We start from the raw sequence: 25649 nt of genomic DNA, 5'->3' as shown, positions 1-25649 counted from the left end.
CTTAATTTTTTTAATACCCTGTGAGATTGACAGAAGTGTCACTGTAGCCACTTTTCTTATCTAAAGTTCAAGACAGTTTCTTAGTTTATAATAATAATAATTTGGAGTAATGGTGGCATGGAAAAAAGATTGGCCAATTACCCCTGAGTATTTCATTAAATATAGTAGCTACGTCACCCTTCATTTCCCTGATGAGTCTCCACCATTAATTTCTTTTGTGCGGTACATAAAGAGGTTTGATAGTGATTATGAACAAGCTTTTCTTCACTCATTTTCTCTTGCAAGACGCTTTCAGCCTTGTGAAAATATAACAAAAAACATACAATGTGCACACGTGGAAACAACCAACAAACATAAGGCTCTCCTCAGACTAAAAATCCCCAAATAAACAACATTAAAGAAAGATGATGAGGAGTACGAGGATGAGTCACTGGCCTTAATTTAAAGAATTTTAACTGGTCAACATGTCATCCATGAGTTTTAGCCTTCTAACCCTTCAGTATAAAAGGGTATAGCTCAAGAGAGATGGTTTGTGATGGAGTCACGACCACAGAGGTTCTTAATGCAGAGACGTCAATACTGCAACCTTTATCAATAATATACAACAACAACAAAACATCTACAGATAATTGTTGGGCTACATCATGGTGAAACTTTGACCTGAAATGTATCAAACACACACAAACACAAAACAACAAATTGCACACATTGCTTGAAATATATTAGTAAAAAATACAGCTTTAATTTAAAAATACTTTCTCAAGAGTTCTATTCTCCCATTTCTTTGACAGCAAAATAGCACATACAACAAGACTGACTGCAGTTCATCTTCTAAACATTCGGGAATTAATACTGGGACAAGCCAAGATCATCGAGATCCTGTCAAAACATGTGCAGTTCATCTCTAGATGAGTTTTTATGTGCCGCTGTGATTAGCAAACCTGCTTGAGGGCAGAAATGTAATTGCAGTCTTGTGGATAACATGTCTTTAATATCTCTCTGCATCACCCATGATGCATCTGACACCAAGATACACAGTTACAATAACCTACATTTAGACCAAATTCCATTTCTCTGTCCCACCCCTATCCGTTACCCCTTAGTTTTGCACATTAGGGTTAGGTATGTGAATGTGCAAAACTAAGGGGTAAGGGGTAAGACAGAGAAATGGGACTGGGCCTTACACTGTCATGATGTCATGTAACTCAGGAACAAACAGGCTAAGCAAAAAAACGTTGGACACCAAGTCCTTTCATTTTTTTCTCCAACATGGCATTACAATTAGTTTGGTTCGGTGACATCACACGTTTCTTCACCTATACCCTGCGTCTCAGAAACAATTTTTAAGAGCTCAGGAGAGATGAAAGAAAAGTCCCGAAACTCGTCCTGACTTATGGAGGAGATGAGGGCTTCGTCAATGGGCGTGAAAGTTGGATCCTCCTGTGTGAAGTCTGGATCGAAGTTATTCACATCTTCTGCAGTTTTCTGTGAGACAAACGATGGTTTCCTTTAGATTCATGTGTAGGTTTAAGGTTAAGTAAGTGTGAATGTTAAGCATATTATACTCACAATTCTGGGCTTGAAAGGCGGTTCGAGCTCACGACGATTAAGTCTGTCCCAGTCAATACCGGTAAAAAATGGGTGACTGATTACTGCAGTCTCCCCGCCGTCCGCGGCCACACAACCCAGACGACGAGATGGATTCTTCGTCAAAAACTGAGCAAAATGAAAGTGACACAAATATGTTAGAAAAAGTTCATCTCAGTTTTGCTAAACCTAAATTGTTGTTGTTTGGGAATACACATTTAAAGGGATAGTAAAAAAAATGAAAATTCTGTCATCATTTACTCAACCTCATGTTGTTAAAAACCTGTATTAACTTCTCTGTTCTGCTGAACACAAAAGAAGATATTTTGAGCAATGTTTGTAACCAAATATTAAGCAGCAATTGTGCATCTGTTTCCTGCTTCCTTTGTGTTCAGCAGAACAAAGAAATGTATAAAGCTTTCCAACAAAATAAGGGTGTGTAAATGAAGACAGAATTTTCATTTTTGGGTGTATACCTTTAACATTGTTTAGACAAAATGTTAAAAAAAAATGGTCCCACGCTTTCACTTGGGCACTTCTACTTAAAAAAAGGTCATATGATGTACAATTTAGGTACAGATATATGTATACATATGGTTCTAACAGTGTTGGGAAAAGTTTCTTTTGAAAGTAATGCATTACAATATTAAGTTACCCTCCAAAAAGTAACTAATTGCGTTACTTAGTTATTTCTCATGGAAAGAAATGCTTACATTACTTTTAAGTTACATTTGTGTTACATTTTCTTACTTGGCCGAGGATTGATCTTGATCAGAATAAAGCATTCAACAGGCCCGTGGAATAAGTTTAGTTTAATTGAGTACATTATTTTTTTATCAAATTAATTAAACTGAAAAGTAACTCGCATTACTTTTTTTTTAAAAAAAGTAACTCAAATATTAATTTGTACATTTATAAATTAATGCGTTACTTTACTCGTTACTTCAGAAAAGTAATATTATTACGTAATGCAAGTTACTTGTAATGCGTTACCCCCAACACTGAGTACAAATATAAAAATTATATCTCTCTATATATATATATATATATAAATTATATGATGCCTGAGGTACTAAAATGAACTTTTTGGGTGCAAAGGTGCACTTTTCGACCATTTTTTACGAAAGTGTAGTTAAACAAATATGAATTTGACCAGCAGCAATACTGTATGTACATTAATACACCACTCATGTAATTCCTTTCAAAGCTTCGCAGTAATATTAAACCCATCACATAGGTTTAATCACATCAGTAATCATATTCTTATATGAAGAGGTGCACAACATGCACCTGATCATTTGCTGGAGGCTACGTCAAGAGTATCAAATTGTGGTCTCAAATATAACCAAATCAGATGAAATCAAATCCAATCCCCCTCCTCCTACAGCTGTCCAATAACACAAGCACACACGTCGTCTACACACACACTAAATCGGACATCCATTACAAAGCACAGCTAGGTACATTACCTTATCATCTGTACACAATAACAAACTGTTGTAAAAGATAATCTAGTATTACGGAGCAAAACATCATAACAATAAACCAAACTGGCAGCGTGAGCTGTTATACGTAACTCAATAAATAAAGTGTTAGTTATTTACCCAAAAAAGTATATACAATACAGTGCTATGTTCACAAAATGAACACTTTTGCAGGTGTTTATCCAGACAGTGGTTATTAAATCCTCTCCCACATTCAAATCAGTTCATGTGTGTTTTTGTTATTTGTATATCAGAATACACCACAACCTGAGGTCAGCCAATCTAAATATAGAACCCTGTTTGAGGAACTACATTGATCTACTATTTGATTGCTGTGTTCAGTCTCTGTGGTCAATGTCATCCTGAATGACCTAAAGCGGAGTATTTTTCATCACAGGCAGATAACCTGACATTCTACTGTAGAATTCCCTGATCCAACTGGGAATTTACTGGCTCTTCAATCATTACGAGTCGCTCTGAAGGGTAAAATGGTCCTAGTACTACTCCACTATGCTTTACAGACTAGCGAGGAAGAGCAAATGTTTTCTTTTTGCATGTGATGTAAAGGCTCTTTATTTTTAGCTAGAGTACTGTCATGTGAGAGCAGTGCATTGTGGACCGAGGCTAAATATAGTTATGTAAGACCAGATGGGACAGAGAGAAAGAGATCAGATGGACTATTGATGTTCTTCGTTGCATGAACAGAACTGACGGTTTAATTCACACCATATGTCTCCGACCAGTCAGTATAGGTGTGAACGCTTAATTTGCCCTTTAAGACTCTTGAGCATTCGCAGAGCAGCTCACCGCTTTGAGTATGTCCACAGCGTTTGTGCTGAGCCAGGACGCATACATTATCTCTTCGTTCAGGATGGATTCAAAGAGGTCATCTTCGTTCTCCGCCTCAAAGGGGGCGTGGCCGGAGAGCATCTCATATAGAAGCACTCCGAGAGCCCACCAATCAACCGACGGCCCATACAGCATCTCCTGAAGGATCTATAAACACAGCACATTAGCTTTACTGTCAAATACCCGTGTCACCATGTCACACACACACACATTGCTAGAAAATTGTATAGATTTGCTTTTACAGGCATTTACAGACAGACAATTTACACGCAAACAAGGTTACAGATTATTGTAATGTGTATGCATTCTAGATGGCTAAATTCTTTTCATATGTTTGTTTAAATGTTCTAGTTCTTCTGTGATATACAGTACTGTGCAAGTCTTACTGTGGGTTCACACCAGAAGCGAGTTCAACGATTTGCGCAAGTTGATTACATACAAAGTCAATGCAAAAATGCGATCAGACATGTCCTCACGTGGGGCGATGCAAATGACGCAATATGGGTGGCGCGTTTGTCACGAAAACACCCGCTATTCGCCTCAAACATCTTCGCCCAAGTTGAAAATATTCAACTCGAGCAAAAAAATCGCATGACACGAAGTTAAATACCGTGAGTAATCTATAGTGAGTAACGCGATGCTCCGCATTTGATGTGTATGTAGCATAACTGTGGGTTCACACCAGACGCGAGTTCAACGATTTGCGAGAGTAGATTACATACAAAGTCAATGCAAAGACGCGATCAGACGCGTCCTCACATGGGGTGATGCAAATGACATGATATGGGCGACGTATTTGCCGCGAAAACACCCGCTATTCGCCTCAAACATCTTCGCCCCAGTTGAAAATATTCAACTTAAGCGAAAAATTTGCATGACACAAAGATAAATTCCGCGAGTAGTCTAGAGCACGTAACGCGATGGCCTGCATTTGGTGTGTACGTAGCATTACTGTGGGTTCACATCAGAATCTTCGCGTGGGGCGATGCGAATGACGAGTTATGGGCGGCGCGTTTGCCGCGAAAAACACCCGCTATTCGCCTAAAACGCGTCTTCACCAAAGTTGAAAATATTCAACTCGAGTGAAAAATTCGCATGACACAAAGTTGAATCCCGCTAGTAATCTAGAGCAAGTAACGCGATGCCCCGCATTTGGTGTGTACGCAGAATTACTGTGGGTTCACACCAGAAGCAAGTTCAACGATTTGCGCGAGTAGATTACATACAAAGTCAATGCAAAGACGCGATCAGATGGGTCCGTGCGTGGGGCGATGCAAATGACGCGATATGGGCGGCGCATGTGTCGCGAAAAAACACCCGCTATTCGCCTCAAACATCTTCGCCCAAGTTGAAAATATTCAACTCGAGCGAAAAATTCGCATGACACAAAGTTAATTCCCGCAAGTAATCTAGAGCAAGTAATGCGATGCCCCGCATTTGGTGTGTACGTAGCATTACTGTGGGTTCACACCAGAAGCGAGTTCAACGATTTGCGGGAGTAGATTACATACAGTGTCAATGCAAAGACGCGATCAGACGGGTCCGTGCGTGGGGCGATGCAAATGACGCGATATCGGCGGCGCGTTTGTCGCGAAAAAACACCCGCTATTCGCCTCAAACATTTTCGGCCAAGTTGAAAATATTCAACTCGAGCGAAAAATTTGCATGGCATAAAGTTAAATCCCGCAAGTAATCTAGAGCGAGTAACGCAATGCCCCGCGTTTGGTGTGTACGTAGCAATACTATGGGTTAACACCAGAAGCGAGTTCAACGATTCGCGCAAGTAGATTACATACAAAGTCAATGCAAAGACGCAATTAGACGCGTCCTTGCATGGGGCGATGCGAATGATGCGATATGGGTGGCGCGTTTGCCGCGAAAACACCCGCTATTCGCCTCAAACGCTTCTTCGCCCAAGTTGAAAATGTTCAACTTGAGGGAAAAACTCGAAGTTATATCCCGCAAGTAATCTAGAACAAGTAACGCAATGCCTCGCGCTTGGTGTGTACGTAGCATTACTGTGGGTTCACACCAGAAGCGAGTTCAACGATTTGCGGGAGTAGATTACATACAAAGTCATTGCAAAGACGCGATCAGATGTGTTCTCGAGTGAGGCGATGCAAATGACGCAAAATGGGCAGCGCTTTGTCGCGAAAACACCCGCTATTCGCCTAAAACATCTTCGCCCAAGTTGAAAATATTCAACTCAAGCGAAAATTTTGCATGACTCAATGTTAAATGCCAAGAGTAATCTAGAGCGAGTAACGCTATGTACACACCAAACGCGGGACAACGCGTTACTCACTCTAGATTGCTCGCGGGATTTAACTTCGCGTCATGCTAATTTTTCACTTGAGTTGAATATTTTTAACTTGGACGAAGGCGCGTTTGAGGCAAATACCGCATGTTTTCTCGGCAAACACGCCGTCCATATGGCGTCATTCGCATCGCCCCACGCGAGGACGTGTCTAATCATGTCTTTGCATTGACTTTGTATGTAATCTACTCGCGCAAATCGTTGAACTCGCATCTGGTGTGAACCCACAGTAACGCAATGCCCCGCATTTGGTGTGTACGTAGCATAAGGCCACCATGCCAGAATTAGATTGGTTGTTTTTGCAATGTTAAAGTGATCATATATAATTGTTTCTCAGTCTCTTTAATAGAATACATCCAGAAAATACAAAAAATTTGTATATAGTATTAAAAACTGTATAAAAATGTAAACTGATGTGTCAAGTTTTTTGGTTAAACTCACTTGAGCACGAGCAGGAAACTGTAGGATCTCTTAAACCTAAATAAAATGAAATCCTAATTTCTAATTTAAAAGAAATTAATCTTTTTACTTCATTCTGCTCAAAAATGCTCAAGATGTGTTTAGTGCCGAGAGGTCACATTAAACACAGACAAGGCCTAAAGAAGACATTTAGTATTAAAAAATATGTTTTTTGTACATATTTTCTGTTTGTATCTTAATAAAATAGATTGAAAAATAAATATTGATGGACATTAAAACTTTTAAAACAACAAGTCTGGTGGTGGTGGCCTAAGACTTTTGCATAGTACTGTATCATGTGTCACAAAATCAATTCAATATTCAAATCACCTCTGGAGCAATGTAATCTGGGGTTCCACAGAAGGTTCCCGTGACAAGACCCTCAAACATCCCCTCTTTACACATGCCAAAGTCAGCAAGTTTGCAATGACCATCTTTATCCAGCAGAACATTGTCCAACTTCAGATCCCTGAAACACATACACGCATAATGATGACAATAACATTAATAAAGCACATCAGAACTGAACTGCAAGTTGCTATAGCTCATCTGCATTGCATTAGCAACCCAGTTAATACAAAAACTGATAAAAAAATTGTAATGCACTCTGAATGAAAGTGTCTGCCAAATACGTAAATGCAATGTGAAAGGAATGAACTAAACTGCTGACAAGTATAGCAATAACAAACGAAGACACATGAAAAACCAAATAAGGGAAATAAAAGCATAATAAATAAAAGCAACGGCACAGCATCATTCTGGATTGAATGGTAAGGACAAGAAAAGGCCTTTAGAGTGATTTTAAAAGCAGCAGACCTCATCAAAAGAGAAGAGAGAGCGAGCGAGCGAGCGAGCGAGAGAGAGAGAGAGAGAGAGAGAGAGAGAGAGCAAATGAGCGAGAGAAAGAAAGAAAGAGAGAAAGAGAATATTCCAGTGCCTTAGGCCAAGAGCTGAGAGACTTAAAAGACTTAAAATGCGAGCGGGCAGAAAAATATAGCAGATGATTTGATAACGTAAGTGACCTGGAGAAGCAGTGAGATTGGAGGAGAGCACAAATATTGTACATCACCAGTCTGTACAGAGCTTTAAAATATCTGAATATTTAAAAATTTGAAATCTTTAATATTGGTTATAATGCATATTAATAAGAATTCTGGTTGGGTATATTGTGCCCTTCCTTTAAAATATGCAATATGCTTAAATTGGTTAGCTGGCCAAGTGTGTTAAATAAATTCGCCAACCACCCCTACTGAAAAATCCAGCTAAGACCGGCATAAGCTGGTGAGCTGGTTTTAGCTGGTCTCCCAGCTTGGTTTTAGCTGGCTTTGCTGGTGTAGGAAGCTGGTTTTGCTGGTGTAGCAAGCTGGTCTAGCTGTGTTTTGGTCACTTTTTAGGCTGGTGCTAGCTGGTGAGGCTGGAAAACCAGCTGATCCACTAGCCTGACCAGCTTTGTCAGGCTGGGAGGACCAGGGTAAACCAGGTAGTGCCACCTTAAACCAGCTAAAACCAGCTACCAGCTTATGCTGGTCTTAGCTGGATTTTTCAGTAGGGACCTACCGCACATTGTCCAGAAACATCACACCCCTTACCATGGTCTGGTGTATTGTGGCATTAACATTGATCACAAACATTTTTGTGAAAGGATTGTTGTTTACATCCTTGCTACAACATAAAACGCAGACCAACATGGCCTCACTCCTTTATTGCGTGTCCCGAGGGCAGGGTTTGTGTAAATTTTGGGGTTTGTGATGTCACTAACCCAAAAAGATCATCACTTGTAGTTAGTGGCGGCCAGTGACTACTTTTTCGAGGGTGCACGATGCGAATATGTATGTAGCCCGTCATGTGTGTGGTTCCTTTTATGAAAATATGTGATCTGCGCGTCGAGAGATTGCGTGTGCATCACGTGTCTTGCCAAAATAAGTGCCTGCTGCAGATGCGTCTAAAGGGTTTATGATAAAAGAGACACTCGCATTTGCCAAATAGTCGCATAATCTCATGCGCAATCAAAGTTTACTGTTAAGGAAGTGTCTTGCATGTATTTTGTGAACACGGTTTTGACGCCTGTGCAGGATCTCTCGACACGCAGAACACATATTTTAAATTAGCGCCTCTCAGATAAGCAGTCACGAGCCAGCACTGCTTGTAGTCTATCTAGCAGTTTGTTTGTAGTTTATGAGAAGTGATATTCTGCTAAAATATATTCATTTGCATTGCGCTTTGAGCATTGTAACTTTGCAGATGTTGTCAATGCTCAAACAGCAAAAGTACACACTAAATTAAGTTAAAACAGTAAAATAATAATCAATGACCCCTTTAATTTAAAGTTTGTCGACATTAAATGCACAAGCATTAATATAAATCATATATGAATGAAAGCCAACTATAACATACTGTGATCCAGAGTAACATGATTTGAGAGACACAAGTGTCCCAGTTTAAAAGAGCTGATTTGAGTGTCTAGCTCAGATCTGCTTCAGTACCCGTGCTGCTTAAAAACCCACCAAAATGACTTTTACATTGAAGCTTTAAAAGGTCTGTGTAGTTTAAAGTTTTGGAAATGCTGAGCTAGAATCAGTCTTATAGTGATAATGAACCTCCGAGGACATGGAAGTAGCAGTTAAAAAGGAAGTAAAAAACCACTTTCAAAGAAATGCAATTCAAAGAAACACTAAAAGGGTTCACACAAACATTTTCTCGCCCTTTTATTGTTTTAAACTTGTAGGACTTTTGTGGAACATTTAGTTTTAATACAATTAAATGGAATATGGATCAGGGATAGTTTTGTATTTGTATTTTTTATTGTTTGTGTGTGTATGTGTCTCTAACCTATATATAATCCCCTTGCTATGGAGGAATATGAGGGCAGATGTGATTTCTGCTGTGTAGAACCTCGCTCTGTTCTCTTCAAACTTTCTGGACTTCTGAATATGAAACATCAGATCCCCTCCATTCACAAACTCCATCACAAAAAACAGACGCTCCTGTAAAAGAGAAAAGTTATTACACATTAAAAAACTATAAAACAAAAATCTTCCACAACATCAGAAAATTCAGCTTTTTATATGAAGTAACTAAGTTTATTTATTCTTTACAAAATTCCAGCATCTATGGCTATATTCATGGCAAGAACTGGTTAAAGGGATAGTTAACTTTAAAATGAAAATTCTGTCATCATTTACTCATCCTCATGTTGTTCTAAACCTGTATGGATTTCTTTTTTCTGATGAACACAAAAGAAGATATTTTGAGAAATGTTGATAAACACACAGCAGTAGGTGACCATAGACTTCCATAGTAGGAAAAAATATTTTGGAAGTATTGTGATAAATTACTAAGAAAATATTTTGATAAATGATGGCAAGCACGGTACCCATTAAATTCCATCATATTTTTTTATTCCTACTATGGAAGTCTATGGTCACTTACTGCTGTGTGTTAATCATCATTTCTCAAAATATCTTCTTTTGTGTTCATCAGAAAAAAGAAATTCATACAGGTTTAGAACAACATGAGGATGAGTAAATGATGACAGAATTTTCATTTTTAAGTGAACTATCCCTTTAATCCATACACAAGTTAATCCACACAAATTAATCCATACACATGTTGGCGGAGGGCCAATTCACCTAACTTGCATGTTTTTGGCCCGTGGGAAGAAACCGAAGTAAACACACGCTGATACAGGGAGAACATGCAAACTCCACACAGAAAGGCCACCTGACCTAGCCGGGGCTTGAACTGGAGACCTTGAAATAACTAACTAAAAATCTATGTGAAACCCATTAGAAGATTAATGAGATAAACTGGAGGGGAAATGCACCTGGGATTCGGGGTCTATCATTTTTCATCAGTCCACGGGAAAACTAAATGAATGTTTAAAAGGTTAAACATTTAAACAAGACAAAATGCTACAAGCTATTCTGAGAAGGAACTGTTCATTGGATTTCCCACACTTTACAAGTTTGATGTGTGTTTGTGGCAGTAAGTAGCAAGCAAATTAGATATAAAAAAATATTTTTTCTTATCATTTTCTGTCTATGAAATAATCAATAATTGTTACATTTCAATTTGTAAACATAATTTTTTGCATATGCCTTGACTTACATTTGTGGTTTCTGAATTGTTGCATTGACAATAACATTAAAAAAGATTTTTACTGTGGTTTTGTCTACTTCAGATATGCCAATGCTAAACAACACAAAAACAAACAAACTGTGGTTTTTATGCAAGTCAGATAATCTCATCCTGTGTTAAGTGGGCCGTGCTTAGTCAGCACATCTTTCGAGCCACACTGAAGGCAAAAGTCTGGCTTCGTGAGATTAATGAAACACTTGTAGAAAAGACTTTGTACCAAATCTTTTTTTAATTAAAACCTATTACACAGCCACTAATGACCAAAGCCATTAAACATGAACTGCAGCAAACTGCAACAATCTCACACCCGACCAGATCACTGATCATTGATTTTCACAGCCACACTGTGATCCTATCTGACACAACCTGGACCCAGAGGGTCATGGGAGTGCTTTGTATCACGATCACGTGTGGGCAATTCAAGAGATGGATTGTGTGTGTCACGGCTATGAAGGATAAAAGACAAACTGGACAATAAATTATTTTTCTCATTACGAACACGTGCGCATGGCAGCGAGACCTTGAGGACGCTCCTGCACATATGTGTTTGCATGTCCTCTGCAGTAATAAATCCAGAGGTCATCATGCCAGATAATTTTTTACGTGAAGTCTTTAAAAGGGACATTCTACTCTTTCAAAAAAATACGCTCATTTTCTAGCTCCCCTAGAGTTAAACATTTGATTCTTACCGTTTTGGAATCCATTTAGCTGATCTCTGGGTCTGGCGCTACCACTTTTAGCATAGCTTAGCACAATCCATTGAATCTGATTAGACCATTAGCATTGCGCTAAAAAAATAACCAAAGAGTTTGGATATTTTTCCTATTTATAACTTGACTCTTCTGTACATCGTGTACCAAGACCGACAGAAAATTAAAAGTTGCGATTTTCTAGGCAGATATGCTAGGAACTAATTTCCGTCTGTCTTAGTACACGATGTAACTACAGAAGAGTTTTGAACAGGAAAAATATTTAAACTCTTTGATTAATTTTTAGCGCAATGCTAATGGTCTAATCAGATTCAATGGATTGTGCTAAGCAATGCTAAAAGTGCTAGCACCAGACCCAGAGATCAGCTGAATGGATTCCAAAACGGTAAAAATAATATGTTTAACTCTAGGGGAGCTGGAAAATGAGCATATTTTCAAAAAAAGTGGAATGTCCCTTTAAATCCTATTTTGATTTGTGTGTAAACCTAATCTAAGATTTAAAACGCTAACCTTTGGTACAATGTTAAGTGGGCTTATGTGATTATAAAAGCTTTCCACTGTTTAATAGGATTCAGTCTTGCCCTTAAGTTTTACGCTAGGCTTTAAGCAAAACAAACACACAGAGATTATGAATGACAAAAAGAAAGAAAATACGAAGATGCATGCAGTCTGCAGAGAATTCAAAATCAACTGACATATAAAACATAACTCAGATCAACACAAATCAATGATGCTGACATTAATTCTCTACTGCCCCCTACTGATGATTACTTAAACTACAGGTCACACAAACATCAGTTTATGCAGGTGTGCTTGTGCTTGCTGCTTTTCATAATGCATGTAAATCTGTGCTGCGGTCAGGGTACACCCGTGAACAAATATCACCACTTGAAATTCTATATCTGATCCATTAAAAAAATTATAATATGAACTCACCGGTGTCTGGAAGCAGCAGTAGAGCTCAGTGAGGTAAGGATGAGAGGAAGCAAGGGCTAACACTCGTTTTTCTGTCATAGTGCACTCCACATCATCATCCTGGAGAATAATGTCTTTCTTCAGGACCTTCACTGCAAAGACCTGATCAGAACCGTTTAACCGGACCAACATCACCTAAAAACATAACGCACAAGCAGTGTGAACAACCATTAACTGTCATTGTGGCATCATACCTTCAGTTTAAACCTTCAGTTTAAAATTGCAGTTTCAAAGGAGTCTAAACGAACTCAAATGAGGCATAAGGGTCTTATCTAGTGAAACGATTGTCATTTTTGGCAAGGAAAATAAAAAATATACACTTTTAAGCCACAACTTCTTGTCTTCCTCCGGTCCTGTGACGTGCCAGCACGACCTCACGCAATACGTCATCACGTCAAGAGGTCAAAACTAGGCCCCAGTGTTTACAAGTGTGGAGAAAGAGGAGCGTTGACGTTGTTGTATGTGGAATGATACTAATTAATGTCTTTGTGTCAGTTTATTGTTTAAAATAGTCCGCAAATATGCGCTTCACACATATGTAACACATGACCTATCGACGTCATTACACAATTACGTGAGTTTGCGCTGGTACGTCACACAGCCGGAGGAAGACGAGTTGTTGTGATTTAAAAGTGCATATTTTTAATTTTTCTTTCCAAAAATGACAATCGTTTCACTAGATAAGACCCTTATGCCTCGTTTGGGATCGTTTAGAGTCCTTTGAAACTGCAATTTTAAACTGCATTAAAACTGTTATGTGTCCATTGAAGTCCATTAAAATGAGAAAAATCCTGGAATGTTTTCCTCAAAAAACATAATTTCTACTCGACTGAACAAAGAAAGACGTCAACATTTTGGATGACATGGTGGGGAATAAATTATCTGGATTTTTTTTTAGAAAATTGACTAATCCTTTAAATTGGACCATGTGTGACCAAGAGTTATGTTGTGCAGACCTTGCCGAAGCTTCCTTTTCCCAGCACCTGCAGGAGCGTGAAGTCAGAGACTCCCAGCTTTCGACACGTCTCTTTCTTTAATTGCCCTCGATCTCCTCTCACACTCAGCGCTCGGGAATAAGTGTCCATGCCTGCAAGACCCTGCAAAAAAAAGAGAGCTTTTGGTATAAATCCTTACTAAAGAATTTTACTAAAGATTTCAAACTTTTGCATTTCTTAGTATTATTGTTCCTCGTTATTATGTGTATTTTTAACTTCCTCAATCGAACTATCTATTACACTTTATCTTCAGTTTTTCTGTGCATGGCCTTGTGTTACTTCCTCTAACATTTTTTGTTTCGTTGCATGAGGTTGAGCTACACATGCATTATGAAAAATTGATGACAGCAAGTTATTTGTCGAGTCACCATATCCGTCAAGTTGTATAGAGCTTAATACAATACAGATTGTTTTATAGCAGCTTTATAGTAATAAACAGGAAAATAAAGATCAGTAACAGTGTCCATGTTGCCAAATCATCAAATTATCATTAAAGCAGCTCTTCAGAAGACAGTGGTAATTCATTTCATGTGTGATGCTAATAAAGCATTTTGTATTGTCATGCAAGATACTCTTATTGCTTTATTACTTTAAGCGTACCAGAGAGTTGCGTTTGGTCATTCCTCCTGGTTCAAGCCCCATCTCTTTTAATTTATTGGCCAGTTCTACGTTGTTGACTCCACAGTTTGGTGCGACATTTCCTTTACAGCGGATATGGACATTCATCTTACAAACTACAATCATACAAAGAAACACACACACACACAAGATGAGCAGCACATAACAATAGTAAAAATATGAATGGATGGATTCAGTGGCGGCTCGTGACTGCTCTTTCGAGGGGCGCAAATTCAAAATATATGTTCGGAGTGTTGCTTGTGTTTTCAAAATATGTGTTTGTGCGTCATGTGAACCACGTGCACACGTGTTTTGTCAAAATAAGTGCCTGCTGCACACGCATCAAAAGCGTTTATTATAAAAGAAATGCTCACGTTCACAAAATACACGCAAGACAGTTCCTTAACAGTAAAGTCTGATTATGCATGAAATTATGCGATTATCTGGCAAACACGAGCGTCTCTTTTATCATAAACCCTTTAGACGCATCTGCAGCAGGCACTTATTTTGACATGACACGTGATGCACATACATATTTTGAAATTACGAACCACACACATGACGGGCTACATACATGTTGTGACGAACTTCGCATCGTGCGCCCTCAAAAAAAGAAGTCACCGGCCGCCACTGGATGGATTACTGATTAACAAAAGAAACAGAAAGTGAAATACTTTTGCAGTGTAGTCCTTGTCGTACAAGACCCCATAGCAAAGATCCACAGTGATCACAGAAAGTAGGAACCTTATAATTGTGGATGCCAAATTTATGAGGGATGTTTATACTGAACCCCTGATTTGTAGTCTGCAAAGAAATTGAACATAAGAATGAAAATTTAGGCAGTTCTTATCAGACCAGCAGGTGGAGCATTTGTTCAATTCTATTCAATACTGTACTGTTTCTATAAATATATTCACTATACTTAGTGCTTTTCACAATTACTGCTGAAGGCAGCTTTACAGTAAATTGATGTAAGTACAAACAGTAGAGATAAAAAAACATCTATAGGTTTTAATCAGACCATTATATTTATGTGCTTTTAAACAAATATTTGTATCAATCATTTTTACATTGTCTAACTGTAAAAATGATTGTCGGTACGATTCTAAATTAGTTTCTAAATAACAAAATGACTGAAATGATGACAACTACATCAAATTTAAACTATTTTTTCTGAAAGCTTGTACTTATCTTAAGGCTTCATGAGCAGACAATGTGTCAATATAGCTAAACTGGTATACACGTTTTCTAAGACTGAGTCAATTAGCATAATGTATGACAGCTATCATATTAAACTACAGACATGCCGTTCCAGCTTACATGGAAATGGGCTAAAAAAGAGGAAATGATACCAACACAGAAACATTATCGCATAAATAAAAAAAATTCAATAAAACCATAAAAGGCTAATAAATTAAAGGATTTGTAAGATTGGACCATTTTCTAAAGTGTCAAAAAGTAAAACCACAACCCTTTACCTAATGCCACATTCACCCAGTGAGGAAGTCATTTAGGTCATATAAAACTAAAAATAAAACCAAAACTTCAATGATGTTTAAGTGAAGAAACGTGTGTTTATTTATAATAACTTTGGTTTATCTAAAAGTCTTTTTACTACATACAATACAATTTAGACTGATTAATGTGTGCTGTATTGTCTAAACAGTGCCAAACATATAAACCTGATCAAACCATCTTGTGGAAATCCCCAAAATTAACTAAGAATAAATGACACAAGTTTTATTTTAAAGTAATTGGTGGGTGTGTGTAAGTTACCTGCTCTTTGGCAGGTTTCTTCATGCGTGGACAGACCGTAACCACAAACTGATGGCATCGCTTGTGTACTACACAGGTGCAAACTTGACACACACATACACACAAAGGGTTCACAATGTGAATAAAATATGAATACCGAAACATTATATAAAGCCAAGCAGAGTGTCTACTTACCTTGACATTGGTAGCCCTGTTTTCCAAATACACCCCTAAAAGACACACAAACACATTTACATTACATGCAGTCACTCACAACAATGCATCTATTTTTGTTTTCCCAACCCATATCTATGACATCACTATTGCACTGCATGTCTGAAAACCCTCAAATGAAAAAAACGCACATGTGTGAATGTAAAAGTCTTCATGAGGGTTTAAAGGAACACACCACCGTTTTTCAATATTTTATGTTCTTACCTCAACTAAGATGAATTAATACAAACCTATATATTTTCAATGCATGTACTTAATCTTTGTACAGCGCTTCTTGAATGTGTTAGCATTTAGCCTAGCCCCATTCATTCCTATGGCTCCAAACAAAAGTTTTATTTTGTGCCACCATACTTACTCGTGTAACAGTCTTTAAATAGGGAAAACATGGAAGTGTTTGGTGGCTTCAAAATTCATCCCTGTTTGGATCCTAAGGAATGAATGGGGCTAGGCTAAATGCTAACACATTCACGATGCGCTATACAAATATTTAAAGTGCAAGCATTGAAAAAGATAGATATGTATTAATTTATCCAAGTTGAGGTAAGAACATAGTAAAATATTGAAAAACGGTAGTGTTTTCCTTTAAAAAGTGCACTACCATATAAACTCTTTGCAGTGGAAACAGAATGTTGGTTGCTTTAGGAAGGTCGACATGAACTTGTGTCCATTGACTTGGTGGATTTTCCTACGAACTGCCTGTTGCCGTTTTCGATTAAACTCCTTATAGGGACGCGTCCTTCCTTCATTATCATCTATAAAGTAAAAATACAGAAAGAGCTTTGGTCAAACTCAAAAAATGTTATGTGAATGTAAAGATATCCACAGTTTTGTATGAGAGTTGAGGATAGAAAGCAACATCAATGAAATCTACAGTAATCTAGAGTAGACACTCTTTAATGTGCATGGGTAAGTGTGTGGTTAAAAGTGAACAAATGAGCCCCCGTCTACTGCAGTGTAATTAGGTCTGGTCTTCTCGCTGTAGGTCTAACCACAGGCCTTTAAAGGAAGCTTGCTTCACACACCCCCAGTCAATGTGTGATCTGCACCCAATGCACATCAATGCAAACACACAAAATACTGCGACAAACACAAACCAAAATAAACTGTAGTCGAAATTGTGTGCGTTAGACACTTTATTATTGTAAAAACACAAAGCATACCAATATCTCAAAGGTGTAAGTCTTTTAAGTCTATAGTGCCTTTCACAATTTTGCATCGTTGTATACAGTATACATAATATATAGACACAAGGAGTAGACACAATAGACACTTTTTTTCACTTGCAGGAAGAACACAAAGTACAAAAATACCCTGGGGTTGAGTTACTTTTTAAACCAGCGATGGGTCAAAAATGAACAAACTAAACCTATGCTGGGTTGTTTCAACACAAAATGATGGGTTTAACCCATTGTTTTTGATCCAATGCTGGGTTAAAAATAAATAAGATGTACATTAGCAAAAACTGTTAATTTTATTAATCGGGCTGTTATATTCGCTATTTTAAGAAGTAAGCATGCAGACAAAGCGCAACGCGGCATAACCTGAAATCCACACCCACCGGGGAAAAATAATCCAACTGTCTCCATTGACTTTGTATTAGGAGAGGCTGCCTCCTTGTCATTTCTGGCTTATAAAAAAAACTGAATAATGCCCAAAATCTGCTGTGTGACAGGATGTACAGCTAACAAAAAAAAAAAACAGAAATAAAATTTTATAAGCTGTCAACCCCAAAAAACGAGTGTTTAAAGACACAAAAGTGGATACAGGAAACTTTTCGTAGTACTACTATTATTAAAACTACGCCCACTGGAGGGGAACGTAGTCGGCGATCCATTTTTGTGTCTTTAAAAGCTCGTGTTTTGGGGTTGACAACTTATAAAAACTTATTTCTGTTTTTTTTTAGCTTGTCAGCTGTACACCTTGTCACACAGCAGCTTTTAGGCATTATTCTGTTTTTTTGTTATAAGCCAAAAATGACAAGGAGGCAGCCTCATGTAATACAAAGTGAATGGAGACGGCTGGATCGCCCTCCCCCGGTGGGCGTGGCCCTCAAATTAGCATAACTGCACTCTGTCTCTATATAAGAAAAAACAGAAATAAAATTTTATAAGCTGTCAATCTCAAAAAAAGAGTGTTTAAAGACACAAAAGTGGATACAGGCAACATTTCATACTATTATTAGAACTACGCCCACTGGAGGGGAACGTAGTCGGTGATCCACCTTTGTGTCTTTAAACGCCCGTGTTTTGGGGCTGACAGCCCATAAAAACTTACCTCTGGGATTTTAAGCTTGTCAGCTGAAATGACAAGGAGGCAGCCTCTCGCAATACAAAGTCAATAGAGACGGTTGGATTGTTTTCCCCCCGGTGGGCGTGTTTTTTAAACTAGCATAACTGCGCTCTGTCTCTATATCAAGTTTTTCATAAGATGCTTACCACCTAGCAATAATTTTCTGTAGGGTTGAGCAATGATGATGATTTTGACGAAGAAAAAGATTTTATACATGATCACCATTTACAGACCCTCTGTTGATTGGTCTTGCACAAAAAGATTTATGCTAATTTTGTACAAGACAACGAAATAGATAAACATTTTGAGAGAAAATTAGAGGTACTTACCCTCTTTAAATGTGCCTGTGAGAGTTACCAGGATGTAGACTTTGCCCTCAGGTTCAAGGTCAACCTAATACACATACCATTAGAAATAGAAAAATGTAGTGTATTCATTTATTATATGTTGACATCACAAGTTCTGTACTTACTAATTCTTTTCTTAAGAATAACTAATAGGCTTTATTATATACTATGGGGTGGTTTCCCAGACAGGCATTAGCTTAAACCAGGACTAGGCCTTAGTTTAATTAGTAAATATAACTAGTTTTAACAAGCATGCCTTACTACAAACATTACTGGCATGCATTTTAAGGCAAAACAAAGGGCACTGATGTATTTAAAGATATGTCAAGTTGTTTTCAGTTTGGACAGCTCTTATATTTATTTTAGTCTAGGACTAGTATAATCCCTGTCCAGGAAACCGCCCCTATAAGTGTAAAGTTAAGAATAATAAAAACATAATCATCAAAACCATGAAGAAAATGTGAATTATTGGAAGTAATGAATTATGTAATAATAAAAAAGGTCTCTCTGGTGAATACCATGTCTAGTTTACAGCTCTGAATACTTTGATTTCTATCAATAAACTTTATGTGGAGTCTGGGACCATTTTAAAACAGTATTGAATAAATTTTTTCTTTGCTATTCGGTTTATCAAAAAAAAGAGAGAGAGAATTGTCATGTGACAACCAATCATACAACTGCTCGTCCAAGCGAAACACTTTCACACCACTGAGCATTTAAATGAGGTCATGCAGAACTGAAATATAACAGCTGTATTTAACTTTGAAGCACAGGAAAATGGAAAGAGATCCAGAATTAGAAAAACAAAAAAATCTGAGGGGTAAAGGGGGGCGTTTTTGAACCTGTGGTAAACCTTAGTTTGTAGAATGGCAAGGTTGTGGGCGTGTTTGGACCTGCATGTGATACATAGCTTAACCCTACATGTGTGTGTGTGTGTGTGTGTACACATTTAAACAGAATTATAAATTAAAGTTTTAATTAATTATTAATTATAATTAAAGTATGCAAAAATTCCTAAATCTTTACGTTGGATCTGTCTGCTTTAAAGGTCAAATTCTTCCTGATCTTATTTTTTAAACCCTAGTTAGTGTGTAATGTTGCTATAATAGCATAAATAATAGCTGTAAAATGATAAAGCTCAAAGTTCACTCCCAGGCGATATATTTTCTTTAACAGAATTCCTCTTTCAAAGCCTAAAGCAAACGTCCGGTTTGGACTACAACCCTCTACTTCCTGCTTTAATGATGTCAGTAGAACAGTTTTTTGACCAAACTCCGCCCACAGGAATACGTCAGTCGCCAGCTAAGCTAACGGCAAGCTAAGCTGCTATCGAATCACAACACACTCTTTATGTATTTCTAAAAGGAGAGACTTATTAGAAGAAGGAAGGAAGACATCAGCCCGTTTTGAGGACAGTGAAAACAGCGCTACAGAGATAAGTCAATTGTGTGAAAAATACAGAGTGAGAGATGCACACATTATATTGCGCACTGTAAACACAATCAAAGCTTCAAAAACACAGAAAGAACGGGACCTTTAAAATATACTTTCTTTACATTTTCGATCTGAAAGCATAGGCTATTTCAATGGATGTTCAATTTCCCTGTGAAGTGCAATATAAGCACATGCTGTTGACAGAGATAATTACATTCAAATTCACAGAAAAATTATCAATGATGTTAAATAATGAACACAACAAGTGTCAGCAGCACACAGCATAAAACTATTGTGTATATCCTTAAATATCTGTATGCAATTTTCTTTGGCATAATTATCAGCCCCTAAAAGTCTTGAGATTATGAGACTTAAGCCTTGATTTAACAGAGAAACATATTTTAATGCAGTTAAAATTGATTGCACACGCTAAAGCATTACTGCATAAGGTATTATTTAGCAAGTTATCTCATTTTTCTTCAATATTGTGCACCTCTAGTCTAAGTAGTGAAGTTTCAACACACCCACGCTGTCTTTCATCTGGTCACTATTCCCAATGCTCTTTTTGATGTTAGCTTCACTGAAGGAAGATAAAACATAACAGAAACTGCTGAATTCCTTGAGGCAGTTCCCATATAGGAAACAAGCTTATACAAACACACACACAGGTAAAAGTGCACAACTTTCCTTCAAGTTTCACTACATACCACCGGTCCCAAACGCCTCAGGCTCTACACACAGAGACTGAAACTTGGCACAAAACACCCAGAACCCAGACAAAACTTAGGTGACGTATTATTAATAAGCAGTTATGTGACCCACAACTGCAGGAGCAATAAAATGCACCGACTATTTTTCAGAGTGCATTGAACTCAACAACCTTGATTTTTGCATTTTAGAGAAGTAGTTTACAAGACATTAAGCAGCGAGAGCATTTCTCGGCAGAGTAACAGCTAAAGATGATTTTTAACTATTCTGAATAAACTTTTTCTATTTATTGCATCAAATCAACGGAGATTAGGACTATTTGTGATTTTAACTGACACACAACAGGGCCATGTAAGTATGATACATTGCTGTAAAAAAAAATGGAAATGATGAAGATTACCTGAAAAATGTACACTGAAAAAAAATTATTCATTGAATTTAATCAACTTTTTAAGGTAAGTGGTTGCAATCAATCCATTTAAGCTACATTTAAACAAAAGTTTTATATTTTATCTTTATATATATCTTTTTTGATTAAATGTAGCTTAAATAAATTGATTGCAACCACCCACCCCAAAAAAATTGATCAAATGAAATGAATCATTTTTTTCAGTGTATATGTTAGTGGTTTTCAAACTGGGGGCCGTGAGATGGTGCAAGGGGGCCCCCAGTTTTATGACATTTTATAAAATACATTAATTTATCATGAATTCTGTGTAATTAAACCTAAAAAATTAATAAGCCAACTAACAAACAGCACTACTAGGTATAATTTTATATGTTTTGTTGAATTCAAATATTAAATTTTAAAGTGTTTTTGTCATAAATTTTCTTTTGGGGGTCCGCGAAAAAATACACTGTACACAAAAAAGTTTGGGATCCACTGATTTAGGACATAAAACCCGAGACAACCAGTCACCCTGAAACTGAATTTTGTGTACTGAGGCCTTCTGTGATAAGGGAAGTAATAGCACCGAGGATAGGGGTTATGAGACGATGTTCACTACCTATGCTGATTCAAAGCTGTAGTGTGAGTGTGTGTGCCTGGTAATGATCACGTTGTGAGGACCAAATGTAAATTTCTGACCTTGTGGGAAAATTTTGAGGTCCCATGAGGAAACAAGCTTATAAATCAAACATAATGATGTTTTTTGAAAATCTAAAGTAGGAGAAAGTTTACTGCGATGGTTGGCGGTAGGGTTTGGGGAAGGGAATATAATATACAGTTTGTACAGTATAAAAAACATTATGTCTGACATGTCCCCACAAAACATGGAAACCAGTTTGTGTGTGTGTGTGTGTGTGTGTGTGTGTGTGTGTGTGTGTGTGTGTGTGTGTCTGAGTGTGTGTGTGTGTGTGTGTGTGTGTGTGTGTAATACCAGTAATTATTGACCTTCTGGGGACAATTTTGGTCACAAAGAGGAAAACAGCTGATAAATAATATTTTTTGTGAGGGTTAGGTTTAGTGGTTGGAGTAGGGGGCTTACAGCTTGTACAGTATAAAGGTCATGATGTCTATGGAAAGCATGTGTGTGTGTAAACCTGCGTATGGAAACCGGCGTGAGAGACAGAGAGAGAGAGCGATAGAGACAGAGAGAGAGAGAGAGAGAGAGATATGCTTGACCCCTAAAAAAGTTTTACATTATTGTTATTCTGCCTATTTTTTATAAGATTTTATTGATTTTATTATTATTATAGGCCTAGATATACATATGGAACAAAATGTGTCGATGCCGTTTTAATTTTATGTCTCAATAATCATAAATTCTCAATCTAGCCAAGATGAGACACGGCTAATTTATATACGGTTTTAAATCATACGTGGCCAAAAGGGTGAAAAAGAAAAGGCAGAACATTTCCCCTGAATGGAAAGTTGATCTCTAACACCAGTAAGTAGGCAGAAGATGCTAAAGCCACAGAGCAAAATGTTTTATCCGGTCACCTATATGACTGCACACAGGGTGAAAATTTAGAAGTCAAACTCTAAGTCCAGATAATAATGACTGATTGAACTACATCCCTACTTCCTGTGCTTAACCACTGACTGAGCCTCAGCTTCATTGTCTCTATGCTTTTATCTGTGTGTCTACAGCTGCAGTCAAAGGCCTGATTCTTGATCAGTGAGCAATGCACTGCTGGACTTGTGGGTGTAAGTGTGAAGCTACATAGTTAAAATTATAACACATAATTTCATTGCAGTTCTTCTGGTGACACTGACAGGAAACACTGGCCTACGTATACAGCATAACATAAAACACAATGCAATGGAACAAAACAACAGAAATATGCTATGCACTAATGCACAACACTAAAGCACAGTGTTTGTTTTAATCACTATTAGAAGATAATATGTGTTACTATTGCAGGACTTTTTTATAAACACTTGTCATACAGTGCATAAAAACATAATTTAAAACATTTAACTGCTGTTTCCATATGCAACTGTTTATCATTATACAACATATCAGAGCAAAGATACTATTCTTGAAAGTAACCTGAAAGTTGTCTAGCTTGTAGGAATAAGAGCACAACATGCCAAACATATATTTGGTCATATCAAATCTACACCAACTGAAACCATAACAAGTTCCACCTTGGGCACAGAATGCAATTAAAGTGTGAGGGAATATAATGGGGGAGACATCTTCATCAAAGACACAAACATTTCCTACCCATCCTTCAAAGGACTCCTCTGTGCTTGAGTTCTTCGCCAAATCGTCGAACTGGATGGTGCAGTTAGCCACAAAGTCATCGTATCCGATCGGTGCGTCATGAAAAACGGCCAACTCTACCTGCTTGCCGTTGTTCACGTTAACCGAGAACTCCTCGTTGTAAGTGGGCATGTTGGTTTTCTGTTTGGTGTGCGTCTGTCCTATCTTATACTCGTCCACTTTCACTATGATGTACGGGTCCAGGGTCTGGTTCGCCTTGTTGAACATCACGGCAAGTCGCGTTGAGGTGGTCGTGGGTTTAAGGTCCACCGCCTCGCCGATGCGCAACTTCAGATACCCGGTAAACTTCATTGTGTCTGAAGTCGAGCCTTACAAGTCTAACATTGTATCGACTAATGGGAAACGTTTAAAAAGCATCCGTAATAAAATGCAAGCACTGTATAAATAACGCGTATTAATTTTATTTCCGTTGTGCGCGCCGCCGCCGCCGCAGGTGTTGCAGGGCAGGTACCGATGACACGTGAGAAACAAACCTGTGCAAAACAAACAAGCAATAAAAAATCCAGCAGTCGTGATAGGTGGTCGTGGTGGACAGGCCGTTATAGCGCAGAAATAAACAACGCGCTGTTTTTAACACCTGCTTTGCGGAAGAAGTTGAAGCGAGTGCGCAGAATGGGGAAGTGGAGGAGTTTACGCGTCATTACGCGTGCCCCTCTAGGGACCCGCGCTGTGTCTCAAAAGTGAAGATTTATCTTAAAAAAATAATGGTTTATTAAAACATCACTTGTTTTATTTGTAATATTATGAGACATTGGCTTTCACCAAACACATGCTGTTTTCACAATCAGTCGTATTGCTGAAGTTTAGACGCGTAAAAAATTTAATCTCTGCAAATAAATGGATGAAAGTTTAATGTCACAAAATGATTATTAGGGTGTTACACAAACTTAAGTTTATCAAACCAACCTGTATACAATCTCTTTTTACCTGCCTGATGAAAATAGGGAAAACCGCACCTGCGTATTGTAAGGACACGGCGCCACCTGTCGGAAGAAGCTTTTTATTAAAATTGGCAGAGATTTATTAGAATATGCAACCAGTTTTTATAATAAATACACAAATAAACTGTAATATAATATAATATAGTAAGATAATATGCACTGTTGTATATATACAGTTTCAACGTAATTTTTTCCTCAGGACTCTTCCTTGTAATAACTTTCAACATAAGTGCTTGAATGTTTTATGCAAATGAAAATGTGCCATTAATTTATTTACTGTGTGTTTATTCCTATACAACAGACAGCCAGTTTTTTTTCAGTTTTTTCTTAGTTAAGAAGTTTGAGAAGCTAAAACAGAAAACCTCTGATACCCACAAGGGTTGAGCGCACGTGTGGGCTCTGACTGAGTTGGGCCATGCAATTGATCCATAAAGCCAAGAGATTAAAGACTCACTGGTGTAAACTGTGACCTTTGACGTCTCATATTGCTTTCCCAGCTGGTATAAATTTAAAATGGAGCCTCCAAACACTCATTTCTGTCTGGTATCAGTGTTTAAGAGGACATAGGTGAGAGATGAAACAGAGATAAGACTTTACCGTCGTGCAGTAATGAAGATTATTTGACAGATCTTTTCCACTAATGTTGGCTTTCTGTGTAACACCAATAACCTCCAGCAGGGGGCAGTCATACTCAAAGTTTTAGGTTTATATTTTTACAAATCCACGTTCAGTACCGTTTTGAAAAGCTTTGCAGTGTTTATCTCCTAAATACATATAACTTTATACCTCACTGTATTTCTCTCAAGAGTTTTGTGGTGTAAAACTGTATAAAACATTGTTCAGCACAAAATTAAATTTAACGGTGTCTTTATAATTTAACCCCCTCTTGGGTCTTCATTAAAGAACAGCCCTTGCACCATGACAGCATTGTGGGAGAGTTGAAATTCAGGCCACTGTGCAAGCAGATTTTGCTTTCTTTCATAGAAAGCAGAAGCCGTTATTAAAAACAGTTCATACATATTTATTAAGCATACGAGTACATTTGTGTGTAGTTGACATTGGGTGTTTTCATCCCCTG

At 37.7% G+C, this 25649-nt stretch overlaps 1 protein-coding gene across 1 annotated transcript; it reads right to left on the bottom strand.

The window, feature by feature from the left end:
- Positions 1-718: 718 nt before the first annotated feature.
- On the bottom strand, positions 719-24431 carry prkcha (protein kinase C, eta, a). Its single transcript, XM_055170035.2, has 14 exons — positions 23571-24431; positions 18739-18802; positions 16719-16872; positions 16082-16116; positions 15908-15990; positions 14806-14935; positions 14114-14247; positions 13475-13615; positions 12480-12653; positions 9526-9680; positions 7027-7165; positions 3879-4067; positions 1570-1716; positions 719-1485 (listed from the first exon to the last, which is right to left on the bottom strand). The coding sequence occupies exons 1-14, from the start codon at positions 23919-23921 to the stop codon at positions 1282-1284; spliced, it is 2100 nt and encodes a 699-aa protein (XP_055026010.2). The 5' UTR covers positions 23922-24431; the 3' UTR covers positions 719-1281.
- Positions 24432-25649: the final 1218 nt, after the last annotated feature.

The sequence above is a fragment of the Misgurnus anguillicaudatus genome, chromosome 11, assembly GCF_027580225.2.
Source record: "Misgurnus anguillicaudatus chromosome 11, ASM2758022v2, whole genome shotgun sequence".
Lineage (NCBI taxonomy): Eukaryota > Metazoa > Chordata > Actinopteri > Cypriniformes > Cobitidae > Misgurnus > Misgurnus anguillicaudatus.
Note: the sequence above shows the minus strand (reverse complement) of the source record. Positions and strands in the feature narration are given on the sequence as shown.